The following is a 20,463-nucleotide window of genomic DNA, read 5'->3' as shown; positions in this document are numbered from 1 at the left end:
TGAAATCACTTCCTCCTAGGTTGTGTCCTACACACTGAGCAGGAAACGTGGGATTTCACTTTGCTGTCTTGTCCCTTTACATGGATTCACCCTCGTGCCAACAGTAGATTCAGTGCCTTAAGGTACAAGTCGATGGCTCCCGTAATCCACTGCCAGAGCACAGCATGTCCAGATTATAATTAAACCCTGACCACTTGGTATTTACTTTTATTACACTGAGAGGCCCCAGTAAGATTGGAGCCAATTGTGCTATGTGCTGTACACACTCACAGTCATTGCCTCAAAGACCTCACAGAGCAGGATGAAAGAAAGTATTATTTTCCACAGCAGCAAAAAGAGCCTTAATTTTGTTGCTGTTCTCCATGAGGCATTAATCCAGAGAGAGACGAGAAATAAACCTGTCCCATATGAGTCATCTGTGCAGATGAAAGCATAAAAATATCCTCTTATCTACTGTTTTATCTCTCCCTTCCACGTTGCTGCTTCTTTCCCAACTAGAATAATAACAATAAAAATAAGAGTGAAGTCAGCACTGGGCAGGGATGTTGTGTCTGGAGCACCAGAAGCAGTGGAAGCAGGCAGGAGTCTCACTTGATGTGCTCTGGCTCCTGTAGTCAGAGCAAGCACTTGGCAAAGGAGAGGAGAAGGATTATATCTGTCAGAATAACTTTTATGGGACCCAACTCTTCCAGGGATTGTTTAAAATCCACATAATGCTCTTAAGTGTTAATGCTTGCATTGGGACGTTTGCATTATCAGATAAATGTGCAAGAACACGTTTCCAGACATCTGCCTAGTGACTGCATATCTGAGCAGTTTGTTGAAACTTGGTCCAAGGTCCATGAGGTCCTTGGGCTCCTGAAATGACTTCCAAGGTTTGTAATAAATTGTGCTGCTGAAGTGTACTGCAGTTAAGCAATTCTCACATGATAGAAACAATGTGTGGTGCACTGCACTAAAACCACTCTATGTTATTTTAACTTTTCAGCCTTTGAAAGCGTTCAGAAGGGAACACAAACATACTGAAGAAATTCATACCTACAGATGTTGTGAAAAAAAGAAAAAATCTTGGATGATGCCCCCAAATTATCACCCTCCCAAGACTAGTGGATAACATAATGCTGATCTTTGCTGTGCTTTGTATCAGCCAGAAGTGAGGAAGAAGAGTGTAGTTGTTGAGGTATGAGCACTCCCCCACATTTCCAGGAAGCCCTGGTTGAATGGCTTATGTCCCTCCAGCTAGGTCCCTATTTTTTTAGCCATGTCAGAGGAGTGAGGACTTGAATGTGCAATGCCATAGGGTGAAGTGGTGGTGTCTGGGAGGGACGGGTTCGTTTTCAGGCACAAAAGGCACTGCAGCGTTGTTGAGTTTCCCTTCCTGGTGCACACATGGGCTTGCGTCAGAGTGTGTCAACAAACAGGTGGTGTGGGCTTTCAAGGAGCTTGGGCTTGAGTGGGAATGCAAGCCATGTACATTAGTACACCCTGTGCCTTGTTCGCTCCCTTCTGCCAGGTGGGGAAGATAGCACTGCTGTACTGCAGATACATACTGTGAAGATAAACTGCACAGAAGCAACAAGGGACTCAGATACTACTGCCATGGGTATAGATCCAGCGCACAGATTTAGTTTGTTCCTTTCTCTAATGCTATTATTATTATAAAATTCACAAATAATAACCTATTATCAGGCTTAGGAGTTTTTATTCAGCAATACTTAGGATGAGCACAGTTGCTAGCTTTCAAATGCAAACCCAAATTATTTCAGATAAAATCCATTCAGGTACCAGTGCATCAACATCAGCAATGAACAGCTGGGATGGTTCCTCCTATAAACAGCACCTTACAGAACACACACAAATCATGCAGATCCATGCAAGTATAAAAAGCCAGTGTGACAGGTATCTTGTGCAGTATTGGTTTTCTACATACAAATACAAAAGCACAGCAGCCTCATCATAGAACCTTTGCACAAATCAATAGAACAAAATCTGTTCACTGCGTACGTACTTTGTATGACTAAAGCAATTAAGAGGCATAAAAAGGCCATGCAGTTGCTAAAAATAGGCAAATAGGGAGTATCCCATCCCAGACTCAGCAGTTGGCAGAGGGTATGTGCTGCAGTCATTTATCATGAACCTGATCTTTGTTTTGCTTAAGAGCCCATGAAGCGTGTGATAAATTAACATATTGGAGCAGCGACAGCAGGTTGGCAGAGGTACCTAGGAGTGAGCATGCTTTTTATTGCCCAGTTACATGCAGTCTTAAAAAAATTTTGTAACACTGAATAGGTGACACATAAATTCTGAGTGCTGTTTCACCACTGTGTTTCTCTGCTTCTAGAATAAAAGCTAAGAGGAAAGCTATAAGCAGAAGTGGGAGGGGACATGGTACAGGCAGATAAAGGCAGGTCTATAAAACATGTTAGACCCTGATAAGTGGCATGTGTGATACAAGGCAATTTTAATATTACATCTTCTAAATATGTCCACGGCATGGTTTGTTTTCTATCAAGTCGTCTGTACTATCCTTGTTTAAAAAAAACCGCTACTTTTATAAAATTAAAAAAAACCAGACCTGTTTAAGAATCAGACATCAACTCTATATGGTAAAGAACCTGCTTTCCTTTATCACATTTAAAGATAACTGAGAGAAATAGTTCTGTAAGGCTGGTGATGAGGAAGATCTGATAGACTGTAGCTTTTGCTGCAAGTCTGCTCCACATGTGTTAAAGAAAATGGGGAACTCAGCTTCCCAAATCTCCCATCTGCCAGCTGAGAGCTTTTACTGCCAGACGTGGGCAGGACATAACCCGTCTGCTTCCTGGCTGTGTTTCAAGGGACAGCTAGGTGTGCTCAACCAGGCGGGCGTCCTGCTCGACCAGGATCAGCAGGTGACAAAGATTGGAGAACCCCAGTTTTTTGCATTCCTCTTGCTCTCACCTGTGAGGTAGGCTCTGTGCACTCCTGTGACTCCAGGGATGACTGTAGATGCCTGCAGGGTTGGGTCACAGGCATTGTGAATATGCCTAAGTGCCAATATCTAAAAAAAGCCTGTTAGGCATCAAAGACTTTGTGAATCAGACTCAGGATGCACAATGTCACTGAGCTGTCAGACTTCAGCCCTGACCCTTCCTAAGTGCCTCACTTTAATCTTACTCGTCTTTGCTGTGACTTGTTTGCTCAAATGCTCAATCTAACACATGTAATTGCAAGATGGGAAGCTTCCCTTTCCTCTGCAGCCAGCTTCTAGCACAACCATGCTGTTGATTTTTCTTGCACTTTGATAATTTTGAATACACCTGTATTTAAATGTCTCATAAAAAAGTGTGTGTGCATCTGTGTGTGCTTGCGTGCATTTATGAGATTAAATAAAACTATTTTAATTGTAATTCGGTTTAGCACTAGATTTTAGTGTAAGAAGTAGGAAAAAAGCCAAGGTGTTATAGACAAATTATGACATTTGTTAGAGGGAGGGACCTTCTGCCATCAGTGAAGTTAGAAGTGGTACCTGAATCCTAAGCTTGCAGCAGTGCAGCTCTGGAGACAGAGACAACTGTCAGTGGGAGGAGAAAGGAGGCAAAGGAAACACAGAGGCATCCCCTGGCATGTTCAGTTACTGCAGAGCCTGTATGTGATTTCATCGGTGTTGTTAGTGTTTAGTCTTGCAAGAAACATTTTGAAATAGAACGGTGAAGGAATACTGTATGCACTGTGGTGTGAAGAAATGGGGGAGCCTCATCTGAAAGCATCAGAGAAGTCAATGAGTGCAACAGCTGAGGTGAAAGGTTCAGTGTGTTGCTCTAATAAAGGAGGAGATTAGTGTCAATTACAAAAGTGGTTTAAATAATATTTCACAACGGAAGAAAATAGTGGATTGCATTTTGGGTTTTTTGGAAACAGGAGGAAAAATGACAGAGATGGATTAGAGTATTCCAATGTGAAGATCTGGGATAAACTAACTCAGCATCGGTCCTTCAGGCTTTCTCAAACAGCATGACAGGGTATCTAGCACAAAAACATGCTGAGGAAGGTTCAGATTCCAGAAACACAGTGACTCATGCACTTCCAAAACAGTGTTATAACAAGTTGCTGTCCAAATTTCCTGCTGTATTATATATAACATACATTCAGTGGTGCTGCTGGCACACTTCCCTCTGAGTCAATATTGAACTACTGCCCCAGTTCAGAGTTAGGCGACCACTGTGCTGCTGGAGCTTCTGTTGTTACAAACAGATGTAAACCAAATGTCCCAATTCCTGGTAGTCATCAGTATCGTCTTGCAGATGGCAGAGTCTAATTCATCTCTGACCTGATGACCATGTATAAAGATGGGCACTTACCTTCTACATTTCTGTGCCCTTCAAACTGGTTACAGCAATTTTCAGTTGAATTAACATTTAGCTCTGGGGAGCTGGACTCTAAGTTAAGGAAAGAGAACAGGAAGCTGTAAGGGAGCATTAGTCTATACATGTTTTCTCTTTCTTTCAGTACCTAATGCAATGATATTGTGTCTTAATGCTATGTGACCTTTCCTGTGGATCCTCCTTGCACTGTGTGTTTGACAAGCACTTGGAGGCATGGGAAACCACGGGGAGAGATGAGGAGGAAGGTAAAGTGTAGAGAATTATAAGTACCAGCCTTACTCATACAGACATGTAGGGATTCACTGATGCTAGGGAGCAAGGTAACTTGCCTATTCCACAAGCCCTGGAGTAATCCTCCATGGGGATTCCTCTCTGTTCCTCTCTTTTTTCTATCCTGGGTCTTAATGTTAAAGGGAGGCATTTCAGCCTGTGAGAAATCTTGACCTGTCTATGTATACATTCACCACAGCTTGTAAATGAACAAGAGGAATCAGTAATAACAAAGAATTAGCAGCATTGAGCTTGGGCTGAAATGATCAAATGCACATCTGTTGAAACTGCAAAACCTAAGAAACCAGACTGCAATCAGAAATTTGGGGCCTTCTCTAATCATTACATGCCATCACAAATATGAAGAAAGAATAGCAAAAGCCTCTTTTCTTTGGTTTTTTCCTTTCCTTTTAATGTGCTGGTGGCTTCCTTGAACAAAAGACATCACGAGGCATTATGTGCCTTCCTAGTAAAACTTTTGCCCTCTGTAAATGTGACTGTTTCATAGCATGTGGAAATCTCGAAATAAGAAATTGTATCCTAAAGGCAATTTAATTGAATTGATAGTCTGGCTTGAAGGAGTCAAGCTTGAATTTTTCCCAGAGCACATTACTTGTCTGCTGAAATAGAGTGAATTTTTCAAAGGTTAGGTGTTGCCTAATGTGTGCTGGAAAACCACTGTTGTAGATTTGCACTGAGGAAAGATGGTATTTGAATCTGCTGGAATACTTTACATATTCATATCGCCTGAAGGTTGGAAACTTTTTATCACCAGCAAAGTAGCAGAGATGACAGTAAAGATACAGGTCAGGCAATGGAAAATTAGATTAAAACAGTTGTTGAGACTCAAATTTTCTTCAAAACACTTTTTTTTGAATGCAGAAGTCCACATGTCTTTTGTGGAGATACACTGATTTGCAGATTATGTTGTACTGGATCCCAGAGACAGCTCAGATGAGTGCAGCTTGATCCCTGAATGGACTTTGATGTAAATATGAAAAACTCAACAGCTTTTCCTGGCTATAATGAGAAGAGTGACATGCCATGTCCCTGCAACTCAGATTGAGGTGAATAACTCTCTACGGCATTTTCTACAGCACTGCCTTCTCTAAAGCATTCTTGCTGGCTAGATCACAATTCATTTTTTAGCAATGACGGTTTCCACAAACCTTGCTCTTGGGGATATAACTCTCCTTCCAAGAACCTATCCTGAATGGCAGGGCAATAAAAATTTGACACAGTAATGAAGAGCAACCTAAATCTGCTATCTTTTTAAACCTAGTGTTAAGAAGTCCAGGAGAACCAGATTACATCTATTTTAGTCTTGTCTAAAATAATTTAGATTAATTTTTTGCAATTCTCTGGTTTTTTGCAATGACCCTTCTACAACACCACTCTTAAAAAGCAGTTGCAGAATCAGACAAGGCTAAGTTGAGAACAGAGCTACTGAAAGATGAGTGAAGGACATGGCTGGCTTTTATACTAATGCTTAGTTTCTTGTTCTGCAGCTGACAGGATCCATAAGCTTTGCTGATGTCTGGAGATCTCTGGGTGTGTGCAGCCACATTCCTGTGCACACAATAGCTGAAAAAATTGCCATTGCAGCCTTGGAAAACATGGCTTTTCTTCACAATTACAATTCACTTACATAACTGCAAGATGCAAACCTAAGATTGCAGTTGGCAACACAGCACATAATTAGGGATGCTCTGCCTTGTGGGGTATATTAATGAGTTGTGTTAAATAAAGAGTTATGTACTCACATTAAATAAGAATATTCATGTACTCCACTACATGATATATTAAAAAAAACCCAAACAAGCAAACAACAGAAGAGAGAACAATGCAACATGCACACACCTGGGAAAAGAAAGAAAACCTGTTGAATAAGTAGTGCTATAAAAAGCAGTAAAACTTTTGCCAGAGACCTTGTAGTCTCTTGCACAGATTTACAATTGCGTTTGATCCTCCTTCTTCAGTGTCTCATGGGACCCTTGTTCAGCTTTGTCATTCTTTATTACGAGACTGACATCAGTCAGCTGGTTTGTAGCCAGTTGCACTAATAATAAACTGGCAGGGAGATCAGAAATTACTGGAACTATTTGGTCATCTTGAAACTGAAAAAGGAGGACTACTCCAAAACTCTTGAAGGCAAAAAAAGACACACACTCTTAAATGCCATTTCTGTAATAGTTGTTTCACAGCAGAAAAAGTTCACAGAGTTTAAATTGTTTCAGTTTATTTAATGCTATTTTGGCCTTAAGAGTTGTGAGGAGGGCCAGGCAACAGAATCTATCTCCCCCAGGACGGATGCATTTAATATTATCAAACAAAAATATATATTGTCGAGGACTCAAACCTTTAAAAGCATAGAAATAATTTATTAAGGAGAATGACTTTTTGTATCACATTGCCTACAGCTTTATAAGTAACATACTCCATTTGTCTCAAAAGGTTTATAGTCTAATATGAAATGTAGAGAGACTGCATAGGTTTTGCATCAGCTACACAAGCACAGTGTGTGATGGATTTGCATGTTTGACTGCCCCACTTGAACAGTTTTTCAAGCAATTCAGTTCTCCAGTGCTGAGGTCATTCACTTACAGCTTTATAGTTCTAACCTGGCTCCATGGGAGTACATAGTGACTGGCTGACTGCTTTTGAGTATCTGGCTGAAGTGGGAGCTTGGGTGAAGCTTGGGAGTATCTTACTAATACTCATGTGAGTGATAAGATGGAATCAATGACAAAATGCTTTCCTCTGTCTCTGCACTTCTAGGTTTCTGGGTGGACCTGCACATGTCCTGAGGTAGCTTTTGCCACTGCATGCCATTTTTCTATTCATTTCCTACTATTTCTTCTACAGCTTTGGTGTGCTCAGTAATGCATCATTTTATTCCCTTTGAAAGTTCCTGAAGCATTAACAGCAAAGCAGTCCAGAGAATTATATGAGGTTTAGCAGCAACAGTGTTTTGCCAGCTGGAGGGCACCCCCTCAAGTGTAAATGGCTGGAAGCTGGATATTGCCTGGAGCAGCTGCAGTTGTCTGTACCTGTATTATACCAGCCCATCCGCGATTGCTCCCTCCCCTTTACTGCCAGAGGAAAACATACCTCTTGAATTCACTCAGGTCATCATGGCTAATACATAACATGAGATCAAAATCCTCAGAGCTAGAATCATGACATTTTATGACATCCAAGTGGAGAGCAGTGACAACTGGTGTTCCTCAGGGGTCAGTGTTGGGACTCGTGTTGTTTATCATTTTTGTTGGCGACATGGACAGTGGGATTGAGTGCACCCTCAGCAAGTTCACCAGTGACACCAAGCTGTGTGGTGTGGTTGACACGCTGGAGGGAAGGGATGGGCCATCCAGAGGGACCTGGACAGGCTGGAGAGGTGGGCCTGTGAAAAACTCATGAAGTTCAACAATGCCAAGTGCAAGGACCTGCACAAGGGTTGGGGCAATCCCAAGCACAAATACAGGCTGGGCAATGCGTGGACTGAGAGCAGGAGAAGGACTTGGGGGTATTGGTGTATGGAAAACTATGAGCCAGCAATGTGCACTCACAGCCCAGAAAGCCAACCATATCCTGGGCTGCATCAAGAGAAGTGTGGCCAGCAGGTCAAGGGAGGTGATTCTCCCCCTCTACTCTGCTCTCGTGAGACCCCACTTGCAGTGCTGTGCCCAGCCCTGGGGTCCCCAAGACAAGAAGGGCATGGACCTGCTCGAGCGGGTCCAGAGGAGGCCATGAAGATGATCAGGGGGCTGGAGCACCTTCCCTGTGAGGACAGGCTGAGAGAGTTGGGGTTGTTCAGCCTGGAGAAGAGAAGGCTCCAGGGAGATCTTATAGCGGCCTTCCAGTACTTAAAGGGGGCTACAGGAAAGATGGGGAGGGACTTTTTGTCGGGAAGTGTAGTGATAGGATGAGGGGTAATGCTTTTAAACTGAAAGGGGATAGATTCAGATTAGATATAAGGAAGAAATTCTTTCCTGTGAGGGTGGTGAGACACTGGAAGAGGTTTCCCAGAGAAGCTGTGGCTGCCCCCTCCCTAGAAGTGTTGAAGGCCAGGTTGGACGGGGCTTTGGGCAACCTGATGTAGTGGAAGGTGTCCCTGCCCATGGCAGGGGGGTTGGAACAAGATGATCTTTAAGGTCCCTTCCAACCCAAACCATTCTACAATTCTATCATTTATTGTTCCTGAGAGTCAGTCTGTCAAGTTAACTGCCATCACACACATCCTCATGGTGGACTGGATATCAAGGTGGCTGCGTGATGCAACTGATCACAGCTCAGCATGGGCAAACATGACAAAAGGGTGCAATGTGTAATTCAGGGCTTCATGCAACATCAGCTAGATGCATATTATTTGTGTGTCAGACATACCCAGTGGTGCCCTCTCTGAACAGGTCAGCACCAGAATGTGAGTGCTTAGACCTCTAGATCCCCAAAAGAGATTCTTTCTATTTGAGTTGCAAAGGTCAGCGGCTTCTCTGCAGAGATACCTGATGGGCTACGCAACTATTCATCTGCTGAAGAACTGTTCTCAGGAGTGCCAGAACAGGCACAGTTGGTAGTCAGGTTAAGGAAAACTGGATCAGTTGCTCTAAAAAGCAGTATGATACAATGGGCAAGTGGTGGAGCTGGTGGAAAAGCACATGGCAGAAAACTGAGTTCTGAGTCTTCTGTGACTTTATATATACCTTGGCTTAACATTTTAAAATAAACATGGTCAAAAAAGTTCACAGCTCCTCTCCAGCTGTCTGCTGGCTTGAGGTCTGTGGGTCTAGTCAGTAACGAAGGTAGTGAGCTGCATGGAAATTCACACAGCACTTAGAAAAGGGAGGATCTTTTAAAGCTCTGGGACCATTCTTTACAAGTGTTTTTGAAGAGGACAGAGTGCCCTTAGTGGTTTTTTTTCTTCCCCTGAAATATATGACAGCATCTACACACAATGGATTATTCACCAAATTTAGCAGGTTCAGCTTGGTGCATACTTTCCGTGTGGTTCAAGTGCTATAAAATATTCCACAGAGAAATGCTGCTAACAAATAACTAACAGGCAAAGAACAAGTACATAGGGGAGCAACAATGCAACTACACACAAATCGCAGAATGCTTGTAAGTTTTTGCCCAAGGAGTCAAAGAAGAGCAACATCCACTCTGGGGTGAAATAGCCAGCTGAGGGTACTTCAGTGGTATTCTGTTTTTTCCTGTATGAGTTATCATTGCACACACACACACAAAAATCAAATTGTTCTTCTCACTTATATTCTATGTTTCGCTTTGATATTCACATTTTCAGCGAGTTTTTTTGAAGGTAAATCTGTTATATCACACTCAGCAAAATAGCATGTAAACTGTGATGCAGCTCTGACTGCACCTGATAACAGCTACTGAAGTATACCCATCTTCTTGCATGGAAAGCCGAATCCTGCTGTTTCTGATGGAATCTTCCCCTAACTGCCAAAATCTTTTCAAGAGCAATTTCTCCAAGGCCTGAACGACTGCCCATTGAAAGCAAAGGCAAAGATTCCTATTGATGGCAGACATCCCAAGTAAGCCAGAGGTCTAGGCTGCCCTTGCCAGAAAATTTTGTTTATGTGCATTCTGATGACTTTTAAAGCTTCTCTTTTTGTAGTTGTCTTTCTGATGGATCTTATTTTTCAGTGAATTTTTTCCAGACACTTCACATACTGGATAAAGTGGGGTTGATGTGTTTCTATCACTGATTCAACACATAAGATAATTTTGTCAGATTAATTTTTAAGAGACTTACTTTAGTCAGGCTGCGCTGGGAAGCATATGCAATGTTAAAACATTCTGCTGTCCAATGGTCTGATTTTCCCTGTATAAACACATGGGATGAAGGTAAAAGACTCAGTCATGTGCTAAAGAAAACGGTGTCGTGCCCTCACAATAAAACCATAGAAGCCAGGTTTTTAACAAGTTTACCCAATGGTTGAAGTTTACTTGCAGTTTGGCCTTGGAGGTAAGTATAGACATTCCAGTGCGGTTGGGGATTGAGGGCAGATTTCACTTGGAAAGAACTGGAACAGTTTCATAAGCTCTCAGGGAAGGTGTGGGAGCCTGTGGCCACGTACATACTCCTTTGATGCCACTAAATGACAATTTATTACCAAGGTGCAAATCAGGTGAATAAACCTGTCTGAAAGGGGCTCACTGGGGCATCTTGAGTTATCTACAAAAACAAATAGGAAAGGAATGAAAAACGATGCACCTTTAGGTTAAGAGTTTATTTCTGGAGGAGCTCTAGCCCATCATTTATTGCAATTGCTATGATGGGGTAGCTAGCTGCCTGCAGAAAGTAAGTGCTGTCTGTGGTATAAACAAGTGCACTCAGAGCGCAAAGACTGTCATATTGTTCTTTAATTAAACTTGTTTTCTTCTGTTGGAGTAGGAGCAGGAACAGAATAGGCAGTTGCAACTCATTGTTTTCATAGACCAATATCGTTTTAGGCAAGACTTCAGTTAGTTTAAAAAAATCCAACACACACCCCCCCCTCCCCCGGCATTAAGAATAGCAAATTTTGTTACACTTTTGATATCCCAACTAATTATTCAGAGAAGAAAACACAGCTAGCTGGAGTTTGGCTATCAGAGGTTATCCCTAACTTCTCACTCCTTTTGTATATGACGTACAAGAGAGATGAGATAACACTTAAACCTGAACCACCACTGCAGAAATAGTTAGGGAGCTGGTGGCACCATAAAGAAATGTGAGGTGATTACAAGGGCTGAATAAATCTAATCTCCGGAAGAAAACAGCAGTTTCCTTGGCAAGAGTAAACTGAGGCAGGGTATGATCTTCTGCCCATTGATGTCAACCTGACTGCACCCTAAATAGCAGCTGTATTTCCAAAACAGAGGACTTTAGTTGAGCAAATCTTGCCTCTCAAGCTGAAGGACTGCAGACAGGATAGGTGAGATTCAGCCTTCCCTTAAAGAGTGTTGTGCTTCTATAGGAGAAGAGATCCAGAGTGAACATAAGCTCTTCCAAATCCCAAACCCACAAAGCCAGCACAAAGCATTGTCATGAATCATCTTCACTGCCTCTGTCACCCTGTACCAACCCAGACCCCTTGAACTCTTACACTGGAAGGTGAAGTCCCTGAGTTTGTTTATGCTAACTTGGTATCCCAACCTGGGCTCTTATTACACATATATATGCAAAAAACTAGGTATTTGCTGAGGAGCTAAATAAAAAACAACAGCTTCAATGTAAAACAGCCTCCCCTCTCCTCCCCAAACCAGCCTGTTATTTGAATGTCCTGTGCTAATTTCGTAATACAATCTCCTTTTGCTCTAAGAGATGAAGCCAGCTGGGCACTGGGGACAATGTCTCTGTTTGGTGTGGCATTTAGTATCTAGCTTGGAACTCAATGTGTAGGCATTTCTCCTCCCCTCATATTGCAGCTGAATGAGTTTGCTGTGTTGATTTGAAATGACCTGACTAATCTCAATTTCCTCTAACAGTTTAATGAAATGTCAGAAGTGAACAAGGTCCACGGAATTGAAAAAAGCCCATTCAAACAATGATGAAAAGAAACACATGGACAGCAGTTTTTAAACAGTCTTTGGGCTATTGGAAATAATTCAATGAGCTTTAACCAAGCTGCAATATAAACATACTAAGAAGGGACCCAAAATTGTTTTATATAAAGCCACATTTTTCATCTGGACTGTTTAATCTACTTCAGGATTACAAAAAGGAGGTATATGGGAAACGTCATAATTAAGTAAATTGGAAAAAAGAAAGAGACCCTTCCTGCTCTGCTTGGATCAGCTGGTGTTTGGAAATACAAACCACAGAGCAACAGTTATGTAGCACTGGTTCCACCATCTGAAATTACAGGAGAGGTAGGGTAGAGAGGATGTGGCAAGTTGAGTCCTGTTCTCTCCAAGAAAAGTTTAATGGTATTCTCAACTGCAGAAAAAATTAAACATGCTGATCATGACTCCAACCTCACAGAATACCAACTCAGAGGGAAAAGTTTACACTGTATTCCCCCATCAAGCATGGGACACTGAGCTAAAACAAACAGATCAGTACTTTGCATATCATTAATATTTTACTTCCTATTAGGAAGTTACCAAGAGCTCTGCTAAACCAGCATTTTCATTACTGAAGACAGCCCCCATATGAACTGCCCATGGAAATTAATTTCTGCTTTCAACTCAAGGCAAGGGACACTGTTTTGCTGGTACAGCTGGTACCAGCTATTACCAAGCATTAATCCTTTTCCCATTATTTTTCCTCAGGTGCCTTCATATCCATTATAGTCATGACAGATGCTTAGTGCAGTTGTCCTCTAGAGCAAAATCTGAAAGACAAAAATATGCTTTCCAGAGACCTACCATATCTCTCACCTCCCTTACTACCATTTTGCCGCAGAACATGGCCACTGCAGCACCAGTCTGGCTGTACGTACACAGGAGCCTCTGGGACTTCCCAGAATGCAGACTCTCTACCAAAGATTCGACTGCCGCAGTTACTGTGGGAAGTCTCTCCTCCTTCCCACAGCAGCTCCGGCATTCAGTTATACTGTTGCTGCCTCTCAGCTTTCGGCTCTTATGCCATGCTGGAAGGACATTCACAGACATAGGCCACAAAGGAGTTTTAAGCAACCTTAGGGGTCACTGCACATTCTTGCATGTTAACTAACATTTGCCCAAAGTCCAGCACTCAAAAATTAGGAGATGCCAGGTCTGAGCAATGATAGGAAACAAATTTCTTGTGGACCCTTCACACTCTCAAGCTGACGCCCTAGGGAAAAAAGTTACGTGACCATGTAATCAAAAGCATTCAACCATTGTGTGGAAACCTGGTGGAGGAGGGGGCAGTCTGGAGGCTGGGCGGACAAACTGTCAATCCGACAGTGTCCAGCATTGCAACCAAATGCCATTATCTTTACATATTTTTTGTATGTGGAGTTTGAAAGGCTGAACTTTTACGAAAAAAGGAAATGTTATATAAAATGTCCTCCATGATTATTCCCTCCATTTAAATGATGCAATATTTGAATCCTAAATGCTCATTTTTGCTGTGCAGATCATTTGAGCTACAGAATTTAATACACTGACATTAATCCAGACAGAACAGGATAAATTGATTTGTAGGAACAGATGCAGCTGTGAGTGACTGGAAGAGCAAGGGGAAACTGAGAGCTGTTAAGTAAAGGAGAGATTTTGAAGCCTGCTAGAAGCTGAAAGGAAGAATCTGGGCCACAATAACATTAAGAAACTGGAACAGATGATGCTAGGCCATTACAGAGAAGGCAATGAGGTTAGGACAAGCATGCATATGTAGAAGGTAATTCTTTCTCTCCTCATGGCAGAAGGCAGACATAAAGCCCCATCATCTCTCCCTGTCCTTAGAAAGTACAACTACTTCTGTTCATCACAAAGCTCCCACTGAAAAAACAACCCCTTGGTCTCAGCACTCAGACTGTGTGTAATCACCCAGAGACATGTCCACAACTGCTCTTGGAGCTTCTTGGGAATTTCCCTGGCTACTGATGCTTTGGCGATGTCTAAAGGTCATGCTGGGTTAATGCCTTATATATCTTGCGATCTGGATTTTAGCTTGATGGTATCAGCACAAATGATTACAGCTGCCTGAATCTCATGCAATGAAAACTTCAGTTTGCATCACAGAGTCACCACGTAATATGGAGGGCTGGATTTTCAGAATGCAATGAGGTAGGAATGGTGCCAGACAAATAGCCTGCTACTGTTATGAGAAAACCTCAGATTCTTACTCAGTGTCCAGAGCTGACAGTATTTCACCTCACAGCTTAGTCCAGCAAAGCTCAAATGTAAAGACAGAATTCAAAATTTCCAGCAGAAACTATTTTTCTTCTATGAGAAGGTAATAAATGACATTTCACAATACACCATTGCGTCCATATATTTCTTATTCTGCTCCACTAAATCACAGGATGATTTGCTGGAACAGAGAACATAAGGAATTGGAATTAGCTGGCCATCACTGCTGGTTGCATGAGCAAGCAAGATGAAGTGTGCATTTGTGGAGAATTACATTTTGTGCTTGCATAAAAAGACACACTGCAACCTACTTCTGGTCTTTTAGACTATTTAAGTTGCCATTAAATTTTAAAATATTACTTAACTTAGGATGTTGACTGTTGACAAAGAAAAAAACCCCTAAAAATGCCACCCTACTTACACACTTGCTTCTGACACTTGTGAATATCAAAACTGCATGTAGTAAACATAAAAAATACTTTTTCACTAGAAAATGTACTTCAGCTGATGAAACTGTAATGAAGTATTTGTCATCACTTTAATACTTACCAATTTATAATTCAAATCAAAGCTGTTAAAGGCCTGTATAAATAAACAGTACAGCAAGAACCTATCTCTGTAACCCTGAGATAAAAGTGGCTTTCAGAAAGGTACTGAATAATTTCCTTCTAAATAGTAACTCAGATGGGGTTACAGCATTGGTGGATAAGGGAAGAGCAACTGATGTCATCTACCCAGACTTGAGCAAAGCTTTTGACACTGTCTTGCATGACATCTTTGTCTCTAAATTGGAGAGGCATGGATTTGATTGATGGACCACTTGGTGGATAAGGAGTTGGCTGGATGGTCACACTCAAAGAGTTGCAGTCAACAGCTTGATGTCCAGTTGGAAAGCAGTGATGAGTGGCGTGCCTTGGGGGTCGGTGTAGGGACCGGTGCTGTTTAACATCTTTGTTGGCGACATGGACAGTGGGATTGAGTGCACCCTCAGCAAGTTCACCAGTGACACCAAGCTGTGTGGTGTGGTCAACACGCTGGAGGGAAGGGATGGGCCATCCAGAGGGACCTGGACAGGCTGGAGAGGTGGGCTCGTGAAAAACTCATGAAGTTCAACAATGCCAAGTGCAAGGACCTGCACAAGGGTTGGGGCAATCCCAAGCACAAATACAGGCTGGGAGATGAGTGGATTGAGAGCAGCCCTGTGGAGAAGGATTTGGGGGTACTGGTGGATGGAAAAACTGAATATAAGCCAGCAATGTGTGCTTGCAGCCCAGAAAGCCAACCGTATCCTGGGCTGCATCAAGAAGAGTGTGATCAGCAGGTTGAGGGAGGTGATTCTCCCCCTCTACTCTGCCTTCATGAGACCCCACCTGCAGTGCTGTGTCCAGCTCTGGGGCCACCAACATACAGAGGACATTGACCTGCTCAAGCAGGTCCAGAGTAGGCCACAAAGATGATCAGGGGGCTGGAGCACCTCCCTTATGAGGACAGGCTGAGAGAGTTGGGGTTGTTCAGCCTGCAGAAGGCTCCAGGGAGACTTTAGCCTTCCAGTACTTAAAAGGGGCCTACAGAAAATGTGGAGAGGGACTCTATCAGGGAGTGTAGGGATAGGATGAAGGGTAATGGTTTTAAACTGAAAGAAGGTAGATTTAGATTAAATATAAGGAAGAAGTTCTTCATTGTGAGGGTGGTGAGACACTAGAACAGGTTGCCCAGAGAGGTTGTTGATGCCCCCTCCTTGGAAGTGTTCAAGGCCAGGTTGGAATTAGATGATGTTTAAAGTCCCTTCCAACCCAAACACAGGATTAAAAAAAAAAAAAAAAAAAAAAAAAAATCATTGTACATCACACAACTGGAAAAGACACAAACAGAAGATGCAATTAAGACACTTCACCTTGAACTCCATCTTACTTGGGAATTTCTGTTGAACTACTAGATCCTAACTGAATTTAATTCTGCTAAAATCAATGGGCATTTTACTATCTGCTTCAACGGCAAGGATTCATATCCAGATGAAACATGGAAGGTCATAATCAAATTGAAGTACCTGCACTCATCAGGGCTTGCACCTAAATTAAGTGCTGAATCTATAATAAATAAGCACAGAAGTGTAATGTGAATGAGCCAATGATGCTTGAAATCCTGCATCTTTTGTCTTTTCCTTCTGGTGTTCACGTACTTCTCTTCTGTATCAAATAACTCCGAAGCATTTAACAACTTACTACAGTTGTGGAACTGTAAATTTGTAAAATTTGTTGGGAAGAACTAGTTTGTTGGAAAGTGAAAAAAACCCAACAGGTTTAATTGGTGAAATACACTGCTGAGAATGTTGAGGGAATGCAGCCATCAAGTTACATTCAGTGATGACTATCCAGACATTCAGGGAAGTATTTTATGGGAGAGGTCAGACCCAGTCCCTGTGGCAGGTATGTTGGCCAGTGGTAATGGTGTCAGCACTGCAAGATACACTCACTGTCAGCAGTGAAAAGGGTGGACAGATATGCCCCAGAGAATAAGGAAACCAAGCAGTGGAAGATAAGAGTATACACAGGGAAAATGACCAGGATGGGACAAATACTTCTCTCTAATATAGAACAGATGATGGACGCATTCTCCCAATTCTGAATTAAAGGCACAAAAAGTTTCACGAGAAAAAAAGTAAGAATCTGAAATAACTGTTCCATTCTGCAGATATTTCAACCCGTATGATCTTATATTTCATACAAATTAGAGGACACATATGCAAGTCGGTGTCCTACACACAGTATGAGGACCCTAACTCAAACAAAAGGATTTACATCTTTACTACAAAAATTTGTATCATTTCCCAGAGAAGCATGGTAATAATCTGGGTTATGCTTTTCATTGTCTTTCTGATGAATATATGGTCTCTTACCCTGCAATGTAACTGTCTTTCCCAACTCACCTCCTACTTCACAAATAGTGCATGACACCAACTTTCTTCTTCTTTAGAATTTAGCATTGTTCCAAGTCCTCTTTCAATTATTCCACATTTGTTGATTATTTTAATACACTGAAATTCTGTACAAAAAGGAGTTTTTACTCTCTCTCCAACCACAAAAGATGACGTTACACTGGAGTCTGGCAACTTAATTATTGCATGTTTTAGGTTAAGACTCAGCCTCACAGACAGTAGGTGAAGGAAAGCATCTGAGTGCTTACACGTGTACATCCTCTTAGTTAGTAAACAAGAAGTTACAAAAAAAACCCCAACACAACAAAACCCTTCCCAGATTCTTCCAGCTTCTGTTAGGAATTATTTAAAACTTAAATTATTTGATTTAGTTCACAATCCTGAAGAGTGCTAGCTTTGTCTCTCTGCTCACATTCAAAATGTTTACAGTAATGTAGTGGAAGACCATAGCGAGTAATCACTAGAGTAAGTCCCTACAAGGGAAGGAGCAAGCCTGTGATGAACATTGTGTCCAACATGCATCCATAAATCCACATGCAACTCCTGACAAAACAACTTCACAGCATAGTAATAGCTCAGTTAACAGAGTTGAAGTGAGGTCAAGCCTGGAATTCTAATTTTAATTGTCTTGTTCTGATTTTTTTTATCCTCCTAACTTTTTTCATTGTAAAATCACAAATATGTTGTGTACATATTGGTTCTGAATAAAACACTGAGACATGAGTTTATTGTTTCTCTTAGTTGGAATTTCCTAGAGAAAAAACACTGCCAAAACAATTTAATAGCATATTCAAAATTAAGAGTGCATTTTGATCCAAATGACTATAAATTAACCTAGGAAAAAAAAGGGGGGACAGACAATAATTTCTTATTTTTCCAAACAAAACAGGAAAATAACTACAACAAAAGAGCATTTCAAACAGTCACTGAACAATACTGTGAAAGTATGTTTGTATAAAGGTAAGGACAGTTCCTTTGGAGAAAAGAGGAGTTCTACAGCCTGAGGCTGAAAGCTGTGTGTTTTGAGAAGTGTGATGTAAAAAATTAATATATTTGAGCTTCATTAATCTTTGATGTATGCTCAACAAAACCAGGAGAACTAGCTCACTCAAATCTGAACCATATCACTCCTCACAAAATTGTGTTTTTAGAAGAGCAAGACAGGTTTCCTGTCAAGGGCCTGAAAGATGTATTTTGAATTTGTTTCAAAGGTGCAGCTTTTCTCAAGATCATATTGAGGACTGTTTGCTCTCATGCATGACAGTGTTGCTCAAGGCTGCTGCTAAATGTCACAGTACCACTTGTGATAGCCACAGGGAGAAGGGGGAGTTTTCACAATAGGAATTGTGCAATCAGATTAGCCAGTCCAAGGAGGATTATAAAGATGTGAATGATCAATGCTGGCCACGTCAGCTGCCCAGCACGATGCAGGGAGATCATGTAGATGAGGGACGGATACACGAATACAAAGGCCAGACCACATGTTGCTCCAGAGTATCTGGGGGGGGGGGGGGGGGAGGAAAAAGAAAAGGAAAAAAAAAAAAAGAATGCTTTGTGTTAACTCTTATTTCTTGTTGTCATTTCCCCCCCTCAAATCAATGAACAGTCTGGCTAAACAATAACTATCTGCAGTCCCTAAACATCAATTTCTGTTACCTGCTGTCCTTCACCTCCTTCACTGGCATTTAACTATCCCCCTCTGTGTTGCTCAGCCCCCTGCTCCCCTGGCTCCCCTATACCTGCACTCTGACATGCCTCTGATGTTTCAGTCACATCCCCAGATGCTTCTGGGGACTGACTCCCTATCTTTGACTTGATGTTTCTACTTTCTTTCAGGAAATTTGTCAACATGCAACAGAAAAAGACTGGACAGTGCATCCTTTACTGTCAGAACTGCAAATCTCATTGCACCCCAGCCATCTGAGGACATATTTTAAAGCATGTAAGCATAGAAATCCTGTATCTGCAACTTTTATTTGAATTTATTTAATGAACTCCTAGCAAACCATTCTCCAGACCTGAAAAGATCAGCATACCCTCTTGGTAACATGATCAACCACAGCAAGTGAAACATTTAACTACTCTTTTTCTGACCACTCCCTTGCTTACCAAAATCTTCTCACTATTTTCCACTACTGTGAGTTTCCACCTACTAAGCTATACTGCAGCCAAATGTTCATTATTAACTAACAACATCTTTTATTTCAAATATTTGAACATTCCTTTTAGACAGAGGAAACATCATAATACAGAGTAACTATCTAAAACACAAAACCAGCAAATTGCATCAGGCTTCATATAGACAATTTATCAGCTGGAAGTTCACTGTTCAAAATGTTTAGTTACTATGCACAGTATGAACGTATTAGCAGAGGTCAGGATCAGTTTGCAAACAGATAAATGTATTGCATGGTATTTGTTTGGAATTAATAACTAGACCATCTCTATTACTGGAATATAAAAATTTTCACTAAAAGATGATGTAGAAAAAAAAGGAAATGGAAAAAACCTCAAAGATCAGTCACTGAGCAAAAGTAAGTTATTTTGCTCTCTGGTAAGATCCAAGCCTGTCATTCTGGTTTTATAATTGCAGATTTCTGTATTTTTAAACACCTCCCTCTCCTGGTTGCTGTAGGAAAGATGCAAATTAGGAATGAACGACAATGATTACAAAAATGGTGATGTCAAACGTAGAAAATAAAACTTGTAAGACTGTTTCCTCTAATCTTTCTCAATTACAGAAATCCTAGGTGTTGATTAACATGGTAAATTTAAGGTATTATTTAGAAGTAAAACTTTTATGTCACTTTTCCCTTTGAAGTTACTTGCTTTCTTGAATTTTTATTATGGACTTTCAAAACAGCTTCAAATGGTCTTAACACAAAACAAAAACAGGGGAGAAGCCATACAATAACCAAGCAACTTTTCTACTGACAACATTTTCTTTCACATGTATAGTTACAAGGTCCTCAGATACAGGTCCAGTGCAACTTGGAGAATCATCCCAATCACTTCAGATACAGGCGCATAATTACAGGTAGCTGTTTGTCTGAAGTTTAAGAGAACCGGTTGTTTATATTCCTAAACCAATATTTACAACTTAAA

The 20,463-nt window shown here is 41.4% G+C and overlaps 1 protein-coding gene across 8 annotated transcripts in view; it reads right to left on the bottom strand.

Moving 5' to 3' along the window:
• Positions 1-16,991: 16,991 nt before the first annotated feature.
• Positions 16,992-20,463, bottom strand: part of SLC38A9 (solute carrier family 38 member 9) — a 47,229-nt gene continuing 43,757 nt past the window's right edge. For all 8 annotated transcript variants that reach the window (XM_074855768.1, XM_074855775.1, XM_074855769.1 and 5 more), the window contains one exon: positions 16,992-18,856. In XM_074855768.1, the coding sequence (XP_074711869.1) occupies positions 18,691-18,856 (166 nt within the window). In that variant the 3' untranslated portion in view covers positions 16,992-18,690. The remainder of the gene's footprint in view (positions 18,857-20,463) is intronic.

The sequence above is a fragment of the Strix uralensis genome, chromosome Z, assembly GCF_047716275.1.
Source record: "Strix uralensis isolate ZFMK-TIS-50842 chromosome Z, bStrUra1, whole genome shotgun sequence".
NCBI lineage: Eukaryota > Metazoa > Chordata > Aves > Strigiformes > Strigidae > Strix > Strix uralensis.
This window is presented reverse-complemented; position numbering and strand designations above follow the sequence as displayed.